The sequence below is a fragment of the Bubalus kerabau genome, chromosome 1 (genome assembly GCF_029407905.1).
Source record: "Bubalus kerabau isolate K-KA32 ecotype Philippines breed swamp buffalo chromosome 1, PCC_UOA_SB_1v2, whole genome shotgun sequence".
Classification (NCBI taxonomy): Eukaryota; Metazoa; Chordata; class Mammalia; order Artiodactyla; family Bovidae; genus Bubalus; species Bubalus kerabau.
In genome coordinates this window covers 200,336,499-200,362,797 of record NC_073624.1, presented here as the reverse complement: position 1 = coordinate 200,362,797, position 26,299 = coordinate 200,336,499, and the positions used below count along the sequence as shown (strand labels likewise).

Sequence of the window (26,299 nt, the reverse complement as noted above, 5' to 3'; positions counted from 1 at the left end):
GGAATCCTGGCATGGATTCCTTGTCAAATGAAGATTATGACAAGGGTTATCAGTCTGTTCTCTTGACCTAGAAGGGATATGGAGGAAAATGTATAGAGGGGGATGTGTGTGTGACTAGTTAGAAAGAAAGTGCTCAGCGTAGTTATGATAAATAGAGCTAATAAGATTCCAGCCTCTTGCCAAGTGTATATATTCACTGAAAGGATGGAAATACATACATTTAGTTTGTGAAAAATTATTTGTATTGTAGCTCTTTGCAAAATGTGTAGTAAGAAATTAGTTTTTACATTATTTGAATCACTTTGTGGCATTTCCTCTCAAAAATACCAAATGATTGTGCAATATTAAAATAATGATAAATCTTGGACTGCTCTATCTGTTCAGTTCCAAGTGAACCATAGTATATATGAAACACATGACATTTCAGTCAGCAAAAATTAAGACCACATTTTCCTCTTCAGTTAGTTTCTTTCCTATGTTGAATACTGTGTCAAGTGGAGTTTAATTATTTTAGCTATTGGGGTGTTTATGAGTAACAAAAAGTTTTCAAATAAACTTTTCAACAGAGACTCCCAGGAAAAGCTTACTGGTAAGTAGCACAAGAACACTGTTCTAGCTGTAATTTCTGAAATGGACACTATCCGTTGTGTGTCTAAATAAAATAGGTAATGTTGTGATTCACCAACAGTTTAATAACTTTTAGTGTTAGTCTTAGTTTTGTGACTGGAATTTTATAATTAATCAATAGAGAAAAATCTGTAGCCTGAAATTGTGTCATCCTTCCACATGGTATTTACAAAACAGATTTAAAATCTATACATTTTCAAATACTGATTTCATAATGTCTTGAGATATTTCAGCCTATTTAATCTTCCCATATAATTGTGGTATTATAAGATTCAAAAAATCATAAAAGTGAAAAACTATGAACAAACAGCCAAAACACTTAAGTGGAAGCTTCAGGAGGCTACAGGGAGAAAAGAACAATGAACAGAAAAAGTAAAACCAAGAAATTTATAAAGCCCACTGAAAGCAAATGAGGACTAAGTGCATCTCATCTGTACCTTTCCACCCTAGGGTCCAGAATAATGAAATAATTCTCAAGATAAGGAGAAAGAAAAAGCCTGTTTAGTCACCTTAGGAGTGACTTGCCATATATGTCTTTGAGTGGAGTGGACTTTGCTGATGAGACTTCTGGGCCTCAAAGGGCAGGAAAGGTAAAGGAGGAGAACGAAAGGAAGATGTTCATGATGACTCTTGTTAGTGTCCCGTGGACCTTGGTTGATGGCAGTCTAATAAGTTCCCCTCGAGGTTGGGTTAACCACCAACTTTCACAGAAAAACCACATAGAAAAAAGAGCTCTGCTAGACCCTAGGAATGGTCCATCTGCCCTATATGAAGATAGTATTTAGAATCATATAATGCAAATAATTTCATCATAATAGTGTAGTAGTTCCATCCATGAAGGAAAAGCCAAGACTATCACTGAAGCCTTGGTATTATTGAGAATCTGATTGCTTTTTTCAAAAAATCCTTCTCACTTAGGTAAAAAGTTATGCCTCTGTTTCTTTAAGTGACTAGAATAGGAGTCTTTTTATTAAAAGTGATACACAAACCTTTTTTTCTTTTTCTTTAATTGATTTTTAATTGGAGGATAATTGCTTTACAATATTGTGTTTGTTTCTGCTGTACAACAATGTGAATCAGCCATAAGTATACATATATCCCCACCTACCTTGAACCTCCCTCCCACCTCCACCCCATCCCACCCCTTTAGGTTGTCACAGAGCACCAGACTGCACTCCCTGTGTTATAAAGCAACTTCCCACTAGCTATCGATTTTACATATGGTAATGTATATATTTCATTGCTTCTCTCTCAATTCTTCCCACCTTCTTCTTCCCTCACTGTATCCACAAGTTAGTTCTCTATGTCTGCATCTCTATTCCTGCCCTGCAAATAGGTTCATCAGTACCATCTTTCTAGATTCCATATGTCATATTCTTAGTCGCTCAGTCATGTCTGACTCTTTGTGACCCCATGGACTGTAGTCTAGAAGAAGGTGATGGCACCCCACTCTAGTACTTTTGCCTGGAAAATCCCATGGATGGAGGAGCCTGGTGGGCTACAGTCCATGGGGTCGCGAAGAGTCAGACACGACTGAGCAACTTCACTTTCACTTTTCACTTTCATGCATTGGAGAAGGAAATGGCAACGCACTCCAGTGTTCTTGCTGGAGAATCCCAGGGACGGGAAGCCTGGTGGGCTGCCGTCTATGGGGTCACACAGAGTCGGACACGACTGGAGCGACTTAGCAGCAGCAGCAGGACTGTAGTCTGCCAGGCTTCTCTGTCCATGGGGATTCTCCAAGCAAGAATACTGGAGTGGGTTGCCATGCCTTCCTCCAGGGGATCTTCACAGCCCAAGGATTAAACCCAGGTCTCCCTCATTGTAGGCTGATTCTTTACCATCTCAGCCACCAGGTAAGTCCCTAGACTCTCTATATATGTGTTAATATACAATATTTGTTTATCTTTTTATGACTTATAATATTTCACTTTGTATAACAGGCTGTAGATTTGCCCACCTCAGTTCAACTGACTCAGATTCACAACACACAATCCTAACAGGTATATAGATGAAGTAAATATATTGTAGTAGTCTGTTAGTTAACTCATAGATGGAAGGGTTGGATTATTTGGAAATATGTCTAACTGTGGTTGTGGTAATGGGAACTCAAAAATTATATCACAAAATATCTGTTCTAGGCTCTTCTGCCAGAGGCAGCATTCTGGGCTGAATGAATTATTAAATAAATCCAGCTCCACCCAGGCCTTCTTAGTGGACTCAAGTGTACTTAGACAGGGCATTTATTATAAGGCTACATGTTCATGGAAACACAGGGGACTCAAACAACCAGACCTCACAAAGGGCAAGAACTACCTGTTCCAGAGAAATTCCTAGCCAAAGAGTTGAGTGGATTCTGTTCTCCAGGCCAAACACCAAAATAATTAGTAAGTAATTTTTATAAAAGCTTCAGAATTATAGAGGAAAGTCAGAAGAGTTTCTCAACCAAGTTCTTTTTTATTTATGCTGATTATTCAGAATTAACAGTCAGATATTATCCCCATTGGCTTTTCAGCCCTATCAGTTCCATTGAGTTCAGTCACTCAGTTGTGTCCGACTCTGCGACCCCATGAACCACAGCACACCAGGCCTCCCTGTCCATCACCAACTGCCAGAGTCTACCCAAACCCATGTCCACTGAGTTGGTGATGCCATCCAACCATCTCATCCTCTGTTGTCCCCTTTTCCTCCTGCCCTCAATCTTTCCCAGCATCAGGGTCTTTTCAAATGAGTCAGCTCTTCGCATCAGGTGGCCAAAGTATTGGAGTTTCAGCTTCAACATCAGTCCTTCCAATGAACACCCAGGACTGATCTCCTTTAGGATGGAGTGGTTGGATCTCCTTGCAGTCCAAGGGACTCTCAAGAGTCTTCTCCAACACCACAGTTTAAAAGCATCAATTCTTCGGCACTCAGCTTTCTGCACAGTCCAACTCTCACATCCATACATGACCACAGGAAAAACCATAGCCTTGACTAGCTGGACCTTTGTTGACAAAGTAATGTCTCTGCTTTTTAATATGCTGTCATATTAAAAAGTTATTGGTCATAACTTTCCTTCCAAGGAGTAAGCGTCTTTTAATTTCATGGCTACAATCACCCTTCAGCCCTATACTAGGCCTGTATTCAGCCCTATAGTAGGCCTCTTTCTGAGTAGAACTAAAGCCCCACCCTGTTTTCCTTTTTAGGAGAGATGAAGAAAGAGCCCTATCCACAGTCAAACTCTGCAACCCTGACCTGGTCACAACTTTCCCACTTGTGAGGTGGCCTGCTTTCTCTTTATACTTTAGTCATATCTGAGCATAATCTCTCATTTCTTCTTTGGGACATTGTGACAGAGGTTTCTTCCATTCTCCAATAGAATTATAAAGTTCCAGGAGTGCACATATTTTCCAGACATACTGCAAGACATAAAGACTAAAGAATATCATATGTCTTCTGCACCCAGGTGGCAGTGGCAGCCCTCAAGATTGCTCACCTGAGTGCTCCATCATTAGCCTGTTCCCATGCTCTACCCTCTGTAGAGCATGTAAGATCTGTAAAGGAATACTGGAGGGGATTGCCATTGCCTTCTCCAGGAGATCTTTCTGACCCAAGGATAGAACCCATGTCTCCTGCATTGGCAGGATCTGTAAAGGCAGATTCTTTACCACTGGTGCCACCTGGGAAGCCCATTGCAGGATCATATGTAACTTTATTTTTATTTTGTTAGAGATCCTCCATACTGTTCTCCACAGTGGATGCACTAGTTTACATCCCTACCAACAGTGTAGGGTAGAGCATGTGTAGGAGATGGAAGGAGTCATTCCATCTCCTTCTTTTCTGTCTTTTTCTTCTTTATTTTAATCTTTAAAAATTGAAATATAGTTGATTTACAGTTGTATTACAATAGTTGTGTTAGTTTCAGGTATGCAGCAAGGTGATTCATGTGTGTATGTGTGTGTGTGTTATGTATTAATACATACACATATTCTTTTTCAGATACTTTTCCATTATAGGTTATTATAAGATATTGAATATAGTTTCCTATCCCATATAATATATCCTTATTGTTTATTTTATATAGAGTAGTATGTATCTGTTAATCCCAGATTCCCACTTTATCTGCCACTCCCCTCCCCTATTTTTCCTTTTGGTAACCATAATTTTGTTTTCTATATCTGTGGATCTCTTTCTGTTTTGTAAATAGTTTCATTTGTATCATTTTTAAAGATTCCATATATAAGTTATATCATATGGTATTTGTCTTTATCTGACTTACTTTGTATGATAATCTCTAGGTCCATCCATGTTGCTATAAATGACATTATTTCATTTTTTATGACTGAGTAATATTCCACTGTATATATATTCCACATCTTCTTTATCCATTCATCTGTCCATGGACATTTAGGTTTCTTGCTATTGTAAATATTGCTTCTGTGAACATTGGGGTGCATATATCTTTTCATATTAGAGTTTTCTCTGGGTATATTCTCGGGAATGGTATTGCAGGATCATTCATGTGTGTGTGTGTGATAAGGTGCTTCAGTCATGTCCAACTCTTTACAACCTTCTGGACCATAGCTCATCAGGCTCCTCTGTCCATGGGATTCTCCAGGCAAGAATACTGGAGGGGGTTGCCATTGCCTTATCCAGGGGATCTTTCTGACCCAAGGATAGAACCCATGTCTCCTGCATTGGCAGGATCTGTAAAGGCAGATTCTTCACTGGTGCCACCTGGGAAGCCCATTGCAGGATCATATGTAACTCTATTTTTATTTTGTTAGAGATCCTCCATACTGTTCTCCACAGTGGATGCGCTAGTTTACATCCCTACCAACAGTGTAGGGGGGTTCCCCTTTCTCTACATGCTCTTCAGCTTTTATTATTTGTAGTCTTTTTGATGCTGGCCATTCTTACTGGTGTGAGGTGCTATCTCACTGTAGTTTTGATTTACATTTCTCTAGTAATTAGTGATGTTGAGCATCTTCTCATGTGACTTTTGGCCATCTGTATATGTCTTCTTTAGAGAAATATTTAGCTCTTCTACATATTCTGTCTTCTTCTTAAGCATAATTTATTTTCTGTGATGTCTCATGCTTCTGTTCTCCAACTTCACAACTCTTTCTTATTTTCTTTTCTGCTTTAGCAGCCATTGCTGTTATCCTTCCCCAGAGACTAGTTGTGATTGAATCAGTTCATCTGGTCATGTCCAGCCATTTCATAGACTACTGCTGATGAGCCTATGATGGATAGGTTTGTCCAGTGCCCAAGCTCTGATACAATCAGCTTGGGGATTGGGAGTTGAATAGTATGCTACAGAAGGTGACCACCCAGGGCCATTGATCCAGAGGAGAAGGAGCAGGTTTCTTTAGCAGGGGCTCTCAGTATGACAAGCACCATAATTGAAATATTTCATACTGCTTTGATCTGATAACTTTAGAAAATGTAGTCATGTTTCTCAAAATTTTTCAGTTTTTTTTTTCCTTTTCAAGACTACAGGTTGGAGTGTCTTTTAATGAAATATGAATAAAATGTTATTTGAATTAGCTACAGAATAAAAACTTAGGACTTCCTCAGACTATTTTTAAACAGGAAGAATAATTTTAAAAATCTATAGTCACCTAATTACATTTTTCAGCCTGCAGTGTTATTATTGAAAATATGGGAAAGAAGACCTATTAAAACCATATAGTAACAATTATGATATCATATTTATCCCCTACCAGACCCTGTGCTAAGCATTTTATCTTACTTTTAATCTTCACAGTAACTCTGCAAGGTATCAATCATTCTTCCAAAATGTAAGTGAAACTGAGGCATAGAGAAGTTACATATCCCAAGATTCCATAGCTGATAGACATTTTGGAGCCAGTGTTTAAAATAGACCTGAATATTTTGCAAAAGTACTTTAAAGTGGAAACTAAAAGAGCAATACTGAATTCTTGGCTGAGTTACTTTTTCTGCTCTTATATAGCAAATTAGACTGTACCAGTGTATTGCAGAATTTGCTTGAACTTGAACTTTGTTTCCCAGATGTGTAAGTGAAACCTTTATTAATATCGGAATAACCTGAGACTATCACACACAAAAAGAGGAGTGGGAATTGATTCAGCATTTAGAGGGAAGATACTGTTGGAGATAAATTCTTTTATTCTTGAAGCTCTGTCTAAATGCAGCAAAATTTTATAGCAGAAGTTTGCTATCTAGGCCAGAAGTATTTGTCAAGATTTTCAGCAAAAATGTTTAGACATATGTCCGCTACTAGCAACATAAGATGGGACATGGTGGCAACTGTTTGAAGCAACATTAAGCAGAAATTCAGAATTGGGAGGAATAGACAAGTCTGGCAGTGTGTAGTATACATAGTCTCAAGAAGTTAGGTATAAAGTACATTTTGTAAATCAGAGGGATCTATTTTCCTACTAAAAGTGTGCTTTTAGAGTAAACTCTAATGGATCCTGTTAGGAAACCAAAGAACTCCCTTTCCCTAGTCTCTGAATGTTAAATGTTGATGTTCTCAACATTTCTTCACTTGTCATCTTTTTTCAATTGTATGTTATACATGTTATAAGAAAATATAAAATTTCCCCATTTCCTATAGGGAAATCAACATTCTTGTTGTTGTTCAGTCGCTAAGTCATGTCTGACTCTTTGCAACCCCATGGACTGCAGCATGCCAGGCTGCCTTGATCTTTGCTATCTCCCAGAGTTGGCTCAAATTTATGTCCATTGAGTTGTTGATATCATCCAACCCCCTCATCCTCTGCTGCCTTCTTCCCCTTTTGTCTTCTAACTTTCCCAGCATCAGGGTCTTTTCCAAAAAGTCAACTCTTTGTATCAGGTGACCAAAGTGTTAAAGCTTCAGCTTTAACATCAGTCCTTCCAATGAATATTTGGGGTTGATTTCCTTTAGGATTGAGGATGGTGAATGGATAGGTGTGGGCATGTACATGAATGTGAGTGGATGGGTGTGGGGTGAGTGTATAGATAGATGTATGAATTGTTAGATGTGGTATGAGTATGGATGTAAGTGAATGGGTAGGTGTACATGGGTGTCAGTGATTGGGTGTGTGTATATATAGCTGTGAGTGGATGCATGTTAGTGTGAAGGTGTGCGGGTGTGAGTGTGTAGATAAATATGAGTATGTAAATAGATGTGTATGTATGACTTTGTAGATGCATATGAGTGGTTGTATGTGTGTGCATGTATGTGGTAAGATAGATGTGGGTGAAATGAGAAAGGAAAAATAATGGTGAATAATTGATACAGATAATTGCGAAGGTACACTGGGAACAAATCTCAACATTCTTGAGATTAGTTATAAGGCTTTTCATGATTTGAAGGGAAAACTTATGCATGTGGCACTTTGACAAGAAATGTAGTCAGCTAACCTGGAGCAGAATGTATTAAAATCAGGTTTCTGAACACTGGGCTGGAGGAAGCACAAGCTGGAATCAAGATTCCTGGGAGAAATATCAATAACCTCAGATATGCAGATGACACCACCCTTATTGCAGAAAGTGAAGAAGAACTAAAGAGCCTCTTGATGAAAGTGAAAGAGGAGAGTGAAAATGTTGGCTTAAAGCTCAACATTCAGAAAACTAAGATCATGGCATCCAGTCCCATTGCTTCCTGGCAAATAGATGGGGAAACAGTGGAAACTGGCTGATTTATTTTTTGGAGTTCCAAAATCACTGCAGATGGTGATTGCAGCCATGAAATTAAAAGATGCTTACACCTTGGAAGGAAAGTTATGATCAACCTAGATAGCATATTAAAAAGCAGAGACATTACTTTGTCAACAAAGGTCCGTCTAGTCAAGGCTATGGTTTTTCCAGTGGTCATGTATGGATGCAAGAGTTGGACTGTGAAGAAAGCTGAGCGCCGAAGAATTGATGCTCTTGAACTGTGGTGTTGGAGAAGACATTTGAGAGTCCCTTGGACTGCAAGGAGATCCAACCACTCCATCCTAAAGGAGATCAGTCCTGGGTGTTCATTGGAAGGACTGATGTTGAAGCTGAAATTCCAATACTTTGACCACCTGATGCAAAGAGCTGACTCATTTGAAAAGACCCTGATGCTAGGAAAGATTGAGGGCAGGAGGAAAAGGGGACGACAGAGGATGAGATGGCTGTATGGCATCATCGACTTGATGGACATGGGTTTGGGTAGACTCGGGCTGGTGATGGACAGGGAGGCCTGGCATGCTGAGGTTCATGGGTCACAAAGAGTCAGACACGACTGAACAACTGAACTGAACTGAACTACCAGTTGCAAATGAGCAGATACCAAAACAAAGAATACAGTCAAAGAGGATAGGGAAGAGCAAGCTTGACTAGTGGTCAGAAAAGACAGACCACACTGAAGAGAATGCAAAATCTAAAGGATTATTTCTTTAGTCACACTGGTTGAGGGTTCTCATAAGAGTTAGACAGAGATCCTTGAACCCACTCTATAACGTTATGTGAATATTTATGTTTTGTTACTCTAGAATGAATTGTACTAATTCTCATTATAGAGAGCTGCCTGGGGCTTCTCAACAAGGCCCCTGGAAAGGAGTCATTCTGGTGGTATTTCCAGTGGAGACTAAAGCTGGGTGTGACCCTGAGCTGACTATTAATTTTCTGGGTCATAGGATGGCCAAAACTTAGTTGAGCAATAGTTTTCAGAAGGCTGCATTCACAGTGCTGATATTTTTCTCTTGGGGTGTTTTAGTCTTCTATTACTGCTATAGCAAATATCATAAAATAAGCAGCTTTAAAGAAACCCAGCTCATTATCTTATCATTTTATAAGTCAGAAGCCCAACATGGGTGCCGTGGGGTAAAATCAAGGTGTCAGCAGACGGTGTCCCTTCGGAAACCCTGTGCGTGTTTCCTTGCCCTCCCCAGTTTCTAGAGCCACCCACGTTGCTTACACATAGCCCCAGTCCTCCACTTTTGCATCAGCAATGGCTCCTTGCGTCCCTTTTTCCTTCCATTGCCCTGTCTCTGTCACCAGATGGATAGGTTCTCCACTTTTGAGAAGTCGCGTGATTAGGTGGGGCCTATCACTTCTCATCCTGTTTTCTCCAGAATATAGTGGAGTTGAAATGTAAGACATGCTTGACTAGTGTTGAGCCAGTCTGTGTTGTCTTACCAGTCTAGAGCAAATTAGCAGTGGGGTCAACCACAGGATGCCACATCCTTCACTCCCTTGCAGATGGCACCTTGTCCTTAATGCCATTGGGTTGTTTTTCTAGACTTAAAGTGGAGACAGACCAACATTTGAAATGACAAAACAAAGAGAAAGCACAGGCAGTGGGAGGAGAAAAAGCCCACTAGAAACACAAGCAAGAAGAGAAAATAGCATTCAAAGAGTTGATTTTAAATTGAATTATTTTAATCAAATATTCCATTCTTTCCATCCTAGGTGTAACTTAAAATACATACAGGTCTTTTTTGTTTACTAAAGGAAAAGAGAACAAAGCAGTTGATACTCTCACTGACTCCCTTGCTATTTGATAGTTATTGGGCGTGGGGTGGAAGGAGGCTCTCAGTAAACTCGAAACCGCAAAATATTTAAACTACAAGCTAAGAGCGTTTGCAAGTAAAGAGCTGTCAACCACATTTTATGTCTGGCCTGGGCTCTGGGGACACGGAGAAGGAACACATTTCTCGTAGACACCAGCAGCCTCTTTTTAGTGGTTTTCTCCAGCCGGGGATCGGCTCGGTAAGATTTCCTGGGCAATAAAAGGTTGGAGTGCAGGATTCTACCCATCAACAAGCTCAAACCATCTGGCCTGTGAAAAAGTTTCTTGTTCACAACACTCAGAGATGTCGAATGAATAACAATAGCTTTTTAATGACTTCTGTATACATAGGAGGATGAGCGATGCAGGGAGCAGAGCAACAAAAAGCCCCTATTCAGAAACAGTCTTCAGCTGGTGGATGTACCTAAATGACCCAGTCTCCAGAGTCACCTCCAGAGAAGACATGCTACACGTATCAGAAAATAGAAGCACATTCATTCACACACAGCAGAAACTCAGCCCGCCTTATGGGCTCTGCCCTGTTCTTGACTTCCTTCCCAGTGACTTTCCTCAGAAACAGCTTTGGGTGGAGAGAGCATTATTAACAAAGGGTGTTGATGTCTGTAATGAACGGTAATGATGATCAATTTAAGCATTAGCCAGGCTTTGGGAGGCACTGACCTCCTGGAGGTGGGTAGAGCTAAGGCACGACTTTGAGGCTTTTGGAGAGTAAGAGGGTGATGTGGTTAAAAAAGTTTCCTCCGGGATACTGTGAGGCCCATCTGTCTCGGCCGGGAACATCCCATCAAGGACAGCTGTATTCTTCATTGTGTTTGTTTCAACCTGGAGACACTAGTCTAGTGACTGTACTTCTGATACTAACACTCTGTGGCTTGGAAGTCTTTGCCAAAGATACTGCACTGAGTTAGCCCTCTGAGACAGTAAATCAAGAGTGTGAAGGCAGTGGGAACTGTGTGCAAGCATATCACATGACGGGAACTAGTAAACAATGAATCTATTTGTAATTCTCTTTAAAATTTAATACTAAAACAAGAGTATCTGTAGTTCTACCCCCCTCCATGTTTTTATCAATACATTGGATTTAAACACTTCATGGATATTGAATATGTCATTCTTTATTGAAAAGGAATTACTGTGCTGTTCTTAACCATTTTCAGTTTAAACTAACGTAGATGGTACTTGATGCAGTGGTCAACTTGGCAGAAAGAAAAAAGTCATCAAATTCTAAAATCCCTACAAGGAAGTATAAGTCTCTTAGGAAGTATTTCCAGCCCAAATCTTGGAAAGGCAACAATAGTCTTTATTATTAGTAGCTTACTTATGGTTCTTCTTATTGACTGATTCTTTCTGTATCTAATAACATAAGATATCCAACATTCTCCATCTGGGGCATCATTAATGGTAAATCAGGGGCTGCTGTCTAAAGCAGAAGAGTAGCTCTTATTATATCAATGAATAACTAAATAATTATGGGAATGTTTCCAAGAAATTCAGATGGTCTCCACATACACATTTCTTGCCTGTTTGTGTTTTTCTTTTTCCTTTCTTTCTTTTTTTCCCCTTTTTATCATCTCCCCTGTGGTTGATCTAAACACAGGCTTCTTCATTTTTTTTTTTTTTTTCTTTCCGAAACTAGGTTCATCATTTCCTATGGCCCTTTAATAATGTATGAAAATTCCTTCTCAGGTCACTGATTCTTTCTTTTTTGCCCTGGATATTTCCCTACCTCCTTGAACCAAGTATTTCATCCTGATTCAATTTTTACTAGGAAGTTTCCCTTCTGAATTTTTACCAATAAATATGTCATGTTTTTAGTAATTATCTCCATTAGAAAAGACTTCAACTGGGTTCTCAGTTTTCTGAGAGCAAGTGCTCCTTAAAGTGATTTTCAGATATTCAATTGAGAAGAAAAATGGAGGAAAGGGACATGTTAAAGTGAGAATCACAAAAGATCACAAACTGAAATGAGTCTGAGAATCAAGCATGAATTGTGAATTGAACAAGAGGCTGATGAGCAACTTTTCAAGAGTAAAGCTTGGCTGTCTGATCTACAGTTTCAACCTTATTCTGTATCCCAGCTATGTTGCCACACTGGTAGATGGCCTCTAGGCCAGATCTTCCACTTTTTCAAGAGAAACTCCCAATCACAATTTTGTGTGACATTTGTAAATTTTAAAATAATGGCAACTAGCTCAAATATTTTAAACTCTATCCAGGCCAAAAAGAGCATATCTGTGAGCCATATCTGGCCTAAAGTCTTGAAAAAAACTATTGGAATAGTTATGTTATTGGGATAGAACTATCCTAGGTGTCAGAAAAAAATGTTATGTGGATTTGCTTGTTATTCAGTGGCCTGACTCTCCCACTGTCTTTGTCTAGCCTTTGAATTTCTGTACAGCATAGGCCTCTAATGCAACTGTCCCTGGTGGTTTCCCGAACCAGTTCTCCACCACTCCAAATGTCAATATTGCAATTACACAGTCATACCTGTGTGGCATTTATGACTCTTGAGTACTCTGTGATTTGAATACTCAATATAGAGTGAAAATTGCAGGCTTGGTCTAACAATAGCTTTCATGGGGTGGTATTATGAGCCTTAACATAAAATGTCTTTGCAGAAGTTTCTACTTAGAGACATAAAGAATGCATTTCTCCCATTTTTGGTTTTCATAGCTTTCCTAACACCATAGACTATGTCTACACCTGACAGTTAGATGGAATAAAAGTGAAAGAACTTATATCTTGGTTTAAAGTTCTTCATAGTGAAGGAGAGACAAGGAAGGGGAAATTTTTCATTCATTATTCAAAATCAGCCTGGGAATATCAATATGGACAGCCAGATTCCATCAAAATCATGCCTCAGACTAAATGGCTTTTCTGAAAGTGTTTCCATTTTTTACCTTTCAGACACTGCTCCTGTGTTTCCCAAACCATACCACCTCCAGTTCCCAGTTGCTCTTCTGTCCACGTACATCAAAATTACTGGGAACTGCAAATGCCGCTGGCCCAGGTGCTTCATCCAGAAGGGAGCATAGGGAACCAGCCAGACTGACAGGTTATTGATCTCCCCTCAACACTTCTCAGTCATCCTTGATCTATGACTGGCAGTGGGGGCCTCATGGCTAGGTAGTCAATGGAGGAAAAGTATAATATAAACTTAAGAAAAACACAAATATGCTTAAAATGGCAGATTTCCCCTTATGATTTTATTCAGTTGATCACAAATGGAGGAACAACATTTTCTAGCTTTTGGAAGCTAGTGGTTATGTAAACATTATAAAGGTATGTTTTCAGTGGTCTGAATGAGTTGAGAGTTGAATATTAAGCATCATGGTTTCTGAGACACTATGAAATAATTAGTTTATATTTATTGCAATAGTAAGCTAATATGCAGCTTGAACATCACAGATTTTTATTACTTATATTCTAAGAGTAGTTGTATTTGTCAGGAGACAGATACCATACTAGTCATTTAAACAGAATGAATTTAATATAAAGAATTGTTGACCAGGAATGAAGTTGTTACCTAGGTAACTAGCAGAGTTAAAAAAAAAAAAAAGCACTGCTATAGAAGGGAAGCAGCAGCTACCTACCATTCCTAGTGCTGAAGGACAAAGGGAAGAGGTTTGAATTATTAGGACTTAGAAATTTAGAAGAAGCGCCTTAGGGAGCCAAAAATCTTATTTCCACAGAGGAAGAACAGACTGGCTGATGGTGCTGCCTGGTGGGGGAGGGGAAATTCAGTTTGATTTGCAAATATTGGAAAAACTGTAAACTGGTTTCAGGTGCTGCTTCAGGAAAGAACTGCTTTTGCTGGGATAAAGAAGTATTGCTGGGGTAATACAGGAACAAAAGCAGACAGGAAACCTTTTAAAAAGATGCAAGTCTTCTCTCTCCTCTAACCTCACCTTTTCCCTCCAGTACTGGTATTAGTAAATCATAATGCAGAGCTGGCTGGCTAAGCAGAAATGGGGCGTGCGGTATCCCAGTGCCCGCATCACAAAGCTGGATATAGAAGAGAGAGTATGGAATACAGAGACAGTGCATTAACCGCTGGCACAACAATGATGCCTTCTCAGTCTTTCAAAAGCTCATGGGGAAAATAAGGTTCTATTCTCCTGAGGTAAATGTCATTAATTTTTTTCTAAAAAAAATAATTCTGAAAAAGTATTGTGAATCAGTTTCTTAAGAACCATTGGCTCAGTATTTACAGTTCCAAGCTTTTTCATTTCTGATTTTTAGGGGAAAGTACATACTTAATAAGTCAGTTTTGCCCTATAAACCCTTTCAACTTTTTTTCTCATCAAAAAAAAAAAGATCTTGAAGTTTGAAATATCACTGTTTTAATTCATTTTGTGCCTAGCTCCATGTTAACTATTAAACTATAACTCAATTAGTATTAGGTTTTCATATGAGTTAAAGACTCTTTTAAAAAGTGACTAAAATACAAAAAAAAAAAAACCACCAAAAAACATTTATTTCTTTTATGTAAATAAAGCCCAAGGAAGTCACTCCAGAGTTTGTAAGATGGCTGTAGCATTTTCAAGGACCAAATTCATCCATATCTCTACTCTGCAATGTTAAGTGTTACATGAATATAATCTGCCCCAAGATGGCTGCTAGAGCTCCAGCCATCAGTCATCAGAACGAAGGAAAAGAAGACGAGTAGATTGGTCCCCTACTTTTCAAGAAGAGTTTTTACAAGTGCCACACAATACTTCCACTAGCTACAAAGAAGCCTGTAGACTTTTGGCTAGGAAATCATGTGCCAGCTAGAAAGTGGGGCTCTATTAACTTGAGGGAGCTTGGGCAGAATAACTATTAATAGGAAACTAGCTGTCTCTGCCAGACTCTGGGAGGGATATTACCTCATCAATTGTAAGCCTTAGTGTATCAGCTCTGTTTTGAAAGCAAGATTTCATCAGTAAAAAGACTAGAGTGTATATGAGGGTACTGAGCAGGGGAGGCTACTGAATGGGGTCGATGGAGGACATGGAAGACAAACTTTCTCTATTTTATAATTTTTCTCAGAGGCAGCATAAAACCCAAGTCTACCTTTCTTATTTATTCATTTTTATTCATCTGTCCGTTTAAAGGATTTGGATTCTATACTAGCGGAGAAGGGGTCATGTATCACCATATAATTCAAAGAACTAAATTATTTTTTAGAATACCACATACTTCTACTTGTGTTCTTTCCCCTCTCTTTTAGAGAAATGCCCCCTAATGCTAAGATAGTTTTTGGATTTTCATGGTTATTATATTCATCCTCATGAGTTTGTCTCGCCCTTCCCATGAAGTCCAAAGGGCATGGAAAAATGGCATCATATTGATAAAACATGATGCCTTCCAAGACATTCTTTAAATGGCCTATGTGCAAATATGGTCAAAATGAATAATTCAGGCCAATTGGAGTGAATATTTCTCCATGGATGCTTGGGGTGAAATTGGCTGGCTTTGCAAAGTGGTTCTCTTTATAAACTAGCAACGTTGCTTTATAATGTGTCTGGGTGACAGGCCAAATTCTTAAGTGATTTAAATATGTAGTTAGTATTTTCTAGCACTTTCACTTTTAGAACTTATAGGATAGAGCAACTGACGATGCTATGCCTTGTTGCATTGCCTTAGCAGAATCGTTGACAGAAATATCATAAATTTTTCTAGTAAACACCTCAGTCTCCCCAAATTTCACTTGGTCCTAGCTACCTCATTTTCCATACATTGATACCTTTAATCACAATAAGACAGTTTTCAGGAAGACATTGAAGGAGGAATGAGGATGATTAAAAAAGAAAAGATGAAGATTCAATGGAAATGTTATGATTCTTTGTCATTTTTTGCTGCAGAGAAAATGCATGAATGCCTGCATGCATAAAGATCCATCCCTAATCAAAGTAGCGACAGGGCTGCAGACTGAATGCCAATCTGACCTCTTTGGGCAGCCTTCACTTTCACTCTGCACCCACTATTGCACCCCAATTCCCCTCACCCACCATCTGTGGCTAGTAGTACAGATTTTTCTTAAGGATACTGATGAGATCAGGAAAGGGTATGTTTTGCACATCATACAGAGAATAACTTCTTCTAGAAAATTATTCACAGCAAAATAAAATGATCCCTGTTGCTTTAAGGAGAAACGCTGTCTTCAGTAACCCTGATTTCTCACCTGCTTTTTCCATCTCAAAGATTTCTCTTCTTCTGTGCCCTATTCCCCTCCTCTCTCTCACCCCTTCCTTCTTTTAAAGGGGAGCATAAAAGCGGGTGAGAGCTTAGTTACCTTCATAAACCCATGGGGCATATGAATTGTACATTAAAATAGGGATAAAAACTTAAGAAGCTCTGTCGGTGGAATTTTAGACAGAATGAATAATGGAAAGAGTCAAGGACTGGAGCCAAAGAGAGCTGGAATTGATTCCCAGTTCTGTCATTTAGAAACTGACTGTCTTGGGCAAGTTACTTGTCTTTTCTGAGTCATAGTTTATTCATTTGTAAAAATTAAAATAATAATACCTGTCTGATAATCATTTGAGAATTAACTATAATTATGTACATAAAAATTAGTACAATGGCTGATGCATAGTTAGCATTAAATAAATATTAGTTATCTTTAACATAAAAGAGATGGATGATTTATTGGGGCAAGTCAAGGGGCTTTCTCAGAATTCTCATCTGTGGGGAGCAGCGTGGTGAAGAGGGAAGATTGTAAGCAAGTTTAGGCAAGTTTCACAAGTTTAGTTTATTTGATTGCAGTAATTTTTCCTATTGGTCTCCTTAAATACTTTTGCTATCTGCAACTTCTTGGTATCAAGGAAAATGGGAAACTAAAACAGGAAGTCCTAGATTAATAATAAATCAGAACCAACAAAGCAGAGTGGTTTGGGGGATTATTTTACCCATATGCTGTTTAAAATCTAATGAAATAATTTTACTGGATTCTTTGTGTTCTCTAGAGCCACTTTCTCTTTTGGATGGTGATGATCAAGTGATAAATTTTGTTTCTCCAAGCCTCGTTTTCTGTGTTGGTCATTCTGTTTGGGGCCAGCACATTCTTATGTCACATGTGTTAATATCACTGTCTTAGGATCTGTCAAAATGAAGAATAACTTCCTTTTCTGTGCCAGAGGTGATTTGATAGCCTTAATTGCAAAGATTCACACTTCTCTTGGCACCAAAATGCAGGAACTGAGTGCAGATCTCACAACTTTGTGTCCCTTGTCAACCGCAATGCCTGAACAGTGTTCTGATATAACCAGCACAGCTGGCCTTGGTGCGCTTGAACTCAAGTGCCTGCCGTGGGCTGTCGGGTCTAGCTTCAGATCAGGTGCCGCTCCCTCTGTGAATGGGAGCCAAGGCTAAAAAACCCCTAATCCAGAGTGAGGTCATCCTTCAGGAAATGAAGAAGGTCCTAAGACTTTTGAAGATAATCTTTCTTGAGCTAGGTTGTAGACCGGGATAAAACTGACTCATGCCTTTCCCCAAGGTAAAAACTCCTTTGGCTTCTGACTGTAATGAGATCTTATCAGCCCTTTCTTCTAGTTTAGGAAAATTGTTGGCCATATTTTTATTTTAAAAAAAAGGTAGTTTGACAGATAGGTAGATTGATGTCTATAAGAAGATATATCTGTATAAAACAAGAACATGAATACAACATCTGTTAAAGGAACATCAACTGAAGTCTGAGCATCTTCATCCCAGGGAAGGTGTACAGATAGACCACCAGGAAGAATAGAGCCCAAGGTTGCATTCTTGGCTTGACAATTACAGCCATAATTTATTAATACTCCAGTCCCATAATAAAGAAGAGTGGATACCTGGTAGGTTACAAGAAGCTTAACTCACTCTGAAGGCTTCCTGATAATCTTCCTGTTCAAGCTTTAATTACTTCTGCTGGTTCTTAATCTTAGACTCATGGACACTCAAAAAGTCTGGCCTGTGACTATAGCTCAAGTAAAAGAGAAATCACAACTAAAAATATTTGATAAATTATTTCAATAAAATTAGTTTCACTTGTACTAGTAAGAATTTTATATTTTTCTTTTAAAATTATTATTCTGGGAAGAGGTCCATAGGCTTCAAAGAACTGACAAAGGGATCCATGGCACTAAAAAGAATCCCTAAGGTAATGGAAGGTCTTTTGTACTTGATCCGCAGTTTCATTAATCTAGTTTTCAGAAGCCTCGGTTCTCTCCTGCATGATCTCACCACCATGCCTCTTGGTTCATACCATATATGTCGAGATGTGCAATAATTGTCCATCTTCCTTTGCAGTATCGAACGTTTGATACGGTAACAGTGCTGTTCATAACAGAAATGTTTTTCATATTTATTCCAACATTTACTGAACAAATCCTATGTGTAGTTATTATGATAGCCAAAGAGGATGCTCAGTCAAAAAAATCACTGCTCTTTATCAACTTAAAATATGTGTGTGTGTGCACGTGAATGTGTGTGTGTGAATGTGTGTGTATGCAATAACTTGTTGATTTATATTTCCCCTGCAGATCTTGGAGGCATCTGAGGTTTCATGGGGACTTTCCAGCATTCCAGCCTGCTGCCCTGCAATGAAGCTCTGAGTCACAGTCTTTGGGGCTAAGGTACTGGCTATGATGTGGAACCCCAAGACAGCCAACCTGACTAACCTTCACTCTAAGCAGAAGCCCAAAATGCGTCTGGCCTGAAATCAGAGCAAGGCTTAGAGAAAGCCTTCTTTGTTAATGGAAATAGAAGAGAAGAAAAGGGTTTCCACATTGCAACAGTCTTTCCACCATTCCAAAGAGCCCACCTTTCTTATAAACCAAGCTGTTCTATTTGGTGAGTCCCATTCTAGCTTCTTGCCAGAAATAGAGCGTGACAATCAGGGTGAAAAAATAAAGACGAACCCTCGGAAAAACAGACCTGGAACTGTAATTCTCTCAAAGCAGTCCAGTAGGAGGATTATGTCTGAAAGTCAGCCCAGGCCCCCCGTGATCCCATCCCGCAGGCCCGGGTTCCGGGTATGCTATATCTGTGGCCGAGAATTTGGGTCCCAATCCCTTGGCATTCACGAACCCCAGTGCCTGGAGAAGTGGCGTGTTGAAAACAGCAAGTTGCCCAAGCACCTGAGGAGGCCAGAACCTTCCAAACCACCTCCTTTCAGCGGAAGTGGGTCCTACAGTCTTCAGGCAGCGAATGAGGCCGCCTTCCAGAGTTCCCAGGCTCAGCTGCTGCCCTGTGAGTCCTGTGGCCGCACATTCTTGCCAGACCGGCTTCTTGTTCATCAGAGAAGCTGCAAGCAGAAGGTTGAGGGGCCCAGGGCACCAAGCCTGGACAGATCTGATGATCTTGCCGGTCTCAAGAAAGCTTCCAGTGGCATCACAACCCGACCAAGGACTGTCATCTGCTACATCTGTGGGAGGGAATTTGGTACCCTGTCCCTTCCTATCCATGAGCCCAAATGCCTGGAAAAGTGGAAAGCAGAGAATGACCGACTCCCCAGGGAGTTCCGCCAGCCACTCCCACAGAAGCCTCAGCCCCTTCTCACTGGACAGCCGAACCATGCAGGGCCACGTCAAGGCCAGCTCGTGTCCTGCCCAAACTGTAGTCAGACCTTTGCCCCCGACCGCCTTCCAGTACACCAGAGAAGTTGTAAAGCTCAACCTAGTGGGCCAAAAGTTCAGGATTTGACATTAGGGAGTAGAGGTGGCCTGAAAGAGTCCACTAATCCCAAGCCTCAGAGGAACATGGCCGCACCCCCTGTGACTGATAAGGTAATTTGTGCCACATGATATGCATCGGGTAGCCTGGGGATACATTCTACCTCCAAGGGAATGAGAGAAAAATGCCCCCAGTATCAGCTGCCTCATCCCCTATGATGGTGTTCTTTCAATGCCCATTTCTGCCTCAGTGAAACCTAAGTTGACCCCCTCTTGGACTCTGGGGCTATATCTCCATTGGCACAGCAGATATAAAAACATCCTTGCCCAGTGGGTCCCTGGTTCTCTTTCATTCTGCTGCCTAAAAGAGAGATGGACTTCTTTCTTCTCTGAATCCCTCATACCAATAATCCTTGGGAGAGATTGTTATTTGAAAATGAGTCAGTAATGCTGTGTCTACATTACAGAGATATAATTCCCATTCCAACAGCCAATATTTATTACTGGTTTATTTTAGTAATCTACCTTAGGAATTCACTTTTGGCAACACTGGGTTATGCTGAGTTTATCATACTAAAATAGAATCTGTGTCAAAAACCCCAAATGACTTTAGCAGTAATTAAACACTGGAGCACTTGTAGAACTAAACATGCTCTAAAGTGCAGCATGTTTTCTTTTAATGCTTACATGGCTATAGTATGTGGGGAATTAACTCCCACGCAGACTGAGAGTCAACTAGGTGTGTTCATGGATCTGGGAAATACTCAGTTCCTGCTTCTGCTCTGTACCCCATGTTTGGGTCAGACACCAGGCTGTGACCCCTGATTTGGGCAGTTGTAAATAAGCATGAGCCTAGGGGTCCCCAGCCTATATAGTGAAGTGTCACTGGGTCTTGACCTGAAATTTCATCATCAACCAGGATTGGGGAAGGTTGCTTATGAGGGTGGCTACCTGCAAGATAAAGTGTGGTCCATGTGCTTCATTCTGCCATGAAGCCAGGATAGTGGTTATCCTGCCACGTGTCACACTTTACAGAACATCAAATCATGAGAGATAGGAGGAGGTCAAGGTCTTTTCTCTATGACTTGCTGCTTGAAACGCCCCACCTGTAGGGGTTCTTTAAGTGAACTATTTTCAGGAAACTAAGGTAACCCAACAGAGAAGGCAATGGCACCCCACTCCAGCACTCTTGCCTGGAAAATCCCATGGACGGAGGAGCCTGGTAGGCTGCAGTCCATGGGGTCGCTAAGAGTCGGACACGACTGAGCAACTTCACTTTCACTTTTCACTTTCATGCATTGGAGAAGGAAATGGCAACCCACTCCAGTGTTCTTGCCTGGAGAATCCCAGGGACGGGGGAGCCTGGTGGGCTGCCGTCTATGGGGTCGCACAGAGTCGGACACGACTGAAGCGACTCAGCAGCAGCAGAAGCAAGGTAACCCAAGCTAATGTAAACAGTTAAACCAGACTGATTGGGGGGTGGGAAGACATCTTTTATTTTTAATCCAGTTGTTCTTCATTACTTTTTTATTTTTTTATTGCATTACTTGGGCAAAAGTCAGGTACTTTTTCCAAACTTCCATGTTTAAAATGAAATGATCTTTCACTTGCTGGCTTAGAGATTCCAAAACAATGATCCTAAAGCCGAAGAGTCAGACTAATGGGCATATTTTCCGATGAACTTGAAGAAAGAACAGCTAGTTTCTTTGCCGAATGAAAACCCAAACTCATAAGTGTGGCATGGGCTTCAGGCTGGTCTCATAAACATGAACTGTTTTTCTCATCTTTTGGCTGTTGCTTTTCTTCCAAAACGTGTGGGGTCTGGATTCAGCGAGCAAAAGAATCCATGTCTTAGAGCCACAAATCAAGAACTCTGGTTAGTGTTCTGACATTCAGCACTGTTTCCTGATTGTATGCATTTTCTTTAAATGTTCTCATTACAGAACTTGAGATAGGGAAGAGCGTGTTCAGAATGCTCATGCTTGTTGTTGTAACGCAGACAAGTGGAGCCAGCAGGCCGAGCATAGCATGTTCTCAGTCACAACTGCTAAAAGAGGCTGGCCGGGGCCTCCGGCTTCACAGGAGGACACCTCCTGACTCACTGAGTCATCTGGAGAGGAGACTGTCAGGACAGGAGGCCAGCGATGGCTGTCAGTGACTTTCACGTTTAGATCAGAGGGAGTCCGTCAAAACAAAGGCATCAAGAGGACACGACAGCTATGTCAGAGCATAGCCAACTCTGCTCCTGACCTGAAAAGGCACGTGTCAGTGAGGAACTGGCACCCACCACCGTCAGATGTGCCTTGGCCTGTTTGGGGACCACACAGGCTTTAGTGGAGGGCATGGTAAGGTCATCCAACCTAGGGTCCCTTCAGCTGCCAGATCTGGAGCAAGCTAGGGTTCATTAAAATGGAGAAAACTCCTAGGCTTCCAAGAGGAATAAGACCTCTTGAACCAACAGACTTTATTCCTTCCCTTGAAAAGACATTTGCCACTGCGTTGTGCTTTCGGCAGAAAGCCTCTCCTGGGGAACGTAGTTTTCTGTTGCAGTTGCTATTGGACTCTGTCTATTGCTGTTTTTCTTTTCCTTGTATTATGTAAGATTTAGATAGTGCAGTGAATCGTTCATTTGCATAAAGAAAACACCCTGTGCATTATTGGATTTCAGAATTTCATCTGCCTGTGGCGGCCGACTTTTGGCTGACTGTGAGACACACGCATGGTTTTTCAGTTCAGATGTTTGCTTCCTTTTTCCTTATGCCAGTTAGAACAATTTCCCGCTAGAATCCTTGATCTGAACTCATGTTAGAATCAACATTCTCGCCCAGTGTTTTCAGGGGGCTCAATCTCGTAGTGAACTCAGGTGAGAAAAACATTTTCAGAATTATGACCACAGAACTTGGAAACAGTTCATTGCAGTTGGGCAACAATGACTGTTTCACTGGCAGAGTGAGTTACCCTCTGCTCAGAGTGTTCCTCCTGCATAGACTGGCTCCGTTCTCTGATGACAAATGCTCCTGTTACCCTTCAGTCAAATCTAAACAAAGAAACAATGCCGAGATCCCTAAGACAATCCCCCCAACCCAAGTCATCAATGGGCATTCTGCACCAGCTCTGCTTTGCCGCTCACCACGGGATGGGTTTGAACTTGTCCCATTGCTTGTCATCCAAAATCTAAGACTGAATTCACTCTCTCTGATTTCACAGTGACATTGTGAAAGACCCCAAGCAGTATGAAAGAGGAATGACATCCACAAAGCAGATTTTTATTTAAAAGGGTTTGCTCTACTGTTATCTGATGTCAGAGCAGCATTGTACTCCCCCTTTTCCCTCTAGAAGAAGGAAAGCCTGAGCAAGCAATATCCAGTTTAGCAAGATTTTAAAAGTCATGTTACTTGCAGATGAAATTTGATTCATAATGTGGGAAACTAGAGATTATCAGTTTAAAGTTTAATTTGGAGCTTCATGTGATCCTTTGATTTCTATTTTAGCAAGCAGTGTCCTAAGTGATGCTGGAAGTGCAAGAATGGAGGTCACTATTGACCCTTATTTAATATGAGTGAACACATTTTAATATTTGCCTTTAATATTTGGGAAAAAGTTTGCCCTTTTCCATAAGCTGATAGTATTTCAGTCTTTGACTTAAGGCCTTTCTGGCTAACTGAAACACAGATTGACAGTTAATTAAGTATAACTACAACCCAGAATGAACGCTTTGTTTAACTATCTTTTATTCATTGCATAATGCTTGGGGTTATTTTCTTAGTATTTTGATGATAACATGTGAAACACTGTTTCTAAAAATCTGATACTATGTTATAAAATAGGCATTATTTTTCTTCAGGGAGATCTGTCTTTTTCTTTTTTTTTAACAAAGGTTTGTCTCTCTGAATGTAGTTTTTAAGTTATACTTCATTTTCACTTTTCACTTTCATGCGTTGGAGAAGGAAATGGCAACCCACTCCAGTATTCTTGCCTAGAGAATCCCAGGGATGGGGGAGCCTGGTGTGCTGCCGTCTATGGGGTCACACAGAGTCGGACACGACTGAAGTGACTTAGCAGCAGCAGCAGCCTAGAGGTCTGAGCTACAGTCCCATCAGGCACATCTCTAGCATCTGGTGCTGCCATCTGGTGTTTTCTTTTAGAGTAATGCCTTCTACACTCAAAAATATTATTTACTGCCTTTCTCTGTGTTACCTCCAAATATATTTGAGAATGTGCCCTTATAATACAAATTCCATTTATTTAGGACTACCATTATGTATTTGGTTTAATATCATCAGTGCTGTTCCATCGCTAAGTATCTCATTCTCCAAAAGCAAACCTCCTAGTTAGAAGGTCACAATCAGAGACTCAGAAAGACTCAGAAGGGCAGAGTGAATGGGCTCACGTCGTGAAACACTGTAAAGGTGTGTGTGTGGTAAAAAGTGCTTGTGCTCTGTGCTTAGTCGCTCAGTAGTGTCCGACTCTTGGCGACCCCGTGGACGGTAGCCCGCCAGGTTCCTCTGTCCATGGAATTTTCCAGGCAAGAACACTGGAGTGGGTGCCAACTTCCCAACCCAGGTAAAAAGTGTTTGGAGCTTATTAGGAGGCATGCAATACAGGGAGATAACCTGTACTGAATGCATCTATGGCCAGTGCTTTATGTCCATGTCCTCATTTTAATATTCATAATATTACTATAAGGCAGATACTATCTCCCTATTTTCCAGGTGGAAAAACTGAGGTTAAGCACCTAACCTAGAGTCACACAGTGGGTGTCAGAGCCAGATGTGTCTAACTCCAGAGACCCACACCTTTTTATGTCACTAAAGAGAGAAGCATACGTGTCATACAAAAAGGGTAGGGCTATGCTACCAGGCTTATGAGACTTGGTTAAGCAGGGTTAAGAGGACAAAAGTTTGTTCATTCAACAGATCATTCTTGTTAGGCATTCTTGAGCTTCCATAGTGGCTCAGATGGTAAAGCATCTGCCTGCAATGTGAGAGATCTGGGTTCGATCCCTGGGTCAGGAAGATCCCCTGGAGAAGGAAATGGCAACCCACTCCAATACTCTTGCCTGGAAAATCCTGGACAATGGAGCCTGGTGGGCTATAGTACATTGGGTCGCAAAGAATTGGACATGACTAAACGACTTCACTTACTTACTTTGCACTAAGTACTAAATGTAGAATCATTAAAAAGACACAGTTCTTGATCTCATGGAGGTTTTAGCCATATGGAGGAAATGATATGAAGTAAATAAAAATAAATATAAAATTTCAAGTTGTAATGTGACAGTGTCTAATGGTGGGAGGTGGACATTCAGGTTCTTGGTTAGAGAAAACCTCTGGGAGGAAGTGACATTTCAGCTGAGACATGGAAGGTGTGAAAACATTAGCCAAGAGGATGTAGGGGGGAGGAAAGGGCAGGAGGAGGAGACATTCTGTGTGAAGGCCTTGAGGTAAGAAAGATCTTAAAATGGAACTAAAAGTGCACAAGTAGTTAGAATCGAATGAAGGAAGGGGCAGGTACACATGATAAAGCTGTGGAAACAGCACAGCTGCCCAGTGGACATAGGGACACCCGTTATTCGGCTGTTGCAGGAATCCAGGTGAAAGTGGATGAAAGCCTAGCCTAGGGTGTTGGTATCAGAGATAGAAAAAAAGGGACAGTGGGCAGAACCTGGTAATAGTTGGGATGTGGAAGAGTGTGGAAGAGTAAGGAAGAGGGTTGAGGATGACTCCCAGATTTCTAAATTGAGCGACTGTATCAGTAGTATCACTTTCTAAGATGGGAAAAACTTAAGAAACAGGCTGTTATGGATGAAGACCAATTGTTCCATTCTGGACATAACTGAGTTCACAACACTTGTGAGACGTTTTAAATAGATCTGAAAGAATGGTGAAATTTCTACAATGGGTGGGATTGGGTAAGCACAGAACATATGTGTAACCAGTGAGCAGTAGAAGGACAGTTTTATTTGTGATGACTGTATATGTCTTAAGTTATTAAACACAACAGACATTGACAGAGGAAGATTTGAGCCAAGATAATATCTTAAGACAGTGCAAGCAGATGGAGATCTATTTATACTATATCATTCATTGAAAATCATCCTTGGTTATGGTCATTTGTAACTATAAGACTTTATTCTTTTCTTCCCAAATAGAAAATAAAATTTCTATGAGACTGGCAAAAAAAATGCTTGTGAGACGTCTAACTAGATAAGTCAGGCTAAATATGTAAGTTTGAGTCTCAAAAGAGGAATTGGGCTGGGAAATATATTTGTGCATGGTTAATATATATTTAAAGTCATCAGAATGAGTGTAGGACTCGAAAAATCAACCCAGGACTGACCCTGAAGCATCACAGTATTTAGGGGTTAGAGAAAAAGAAGCTGGAGAATGACCGACTGGAAATGCTGGATAAATGACTTGCGAGTATGGTGCCCTGAGCACTGTGACAGGAGAAAATGTGGAGAATAAGGGTGTGGGGAACAGTACGCAATTCAGAGGTAGGATGAAGGATGGAGCAAGGTGAATGC

General features: G+C 40.5%; 1 protein-coding gene across 1 annotated transcript in view; it reads left to right on the top strand.

The window, feature by feature from the left end:
- Positions 1-18,855: 18,855 nt before the first annotated feature.
- Positions 18,856-26,299, top strand: part of LOC129642117 (zinc finger protein 474) — a 30,734-nt gene continuing 23,290 nt past the window's right edge. Inside the window, exon 1 of the mRNA XM_055566680.1 lies at positions 18,856-19,887. Within this exon, the coding sequence (XP_055422655.1) occupies positions 18,856-19,887 (1,032 nt within the window). The remainder of the gene's footprint in view (positions 19,888-26,299) is intronic.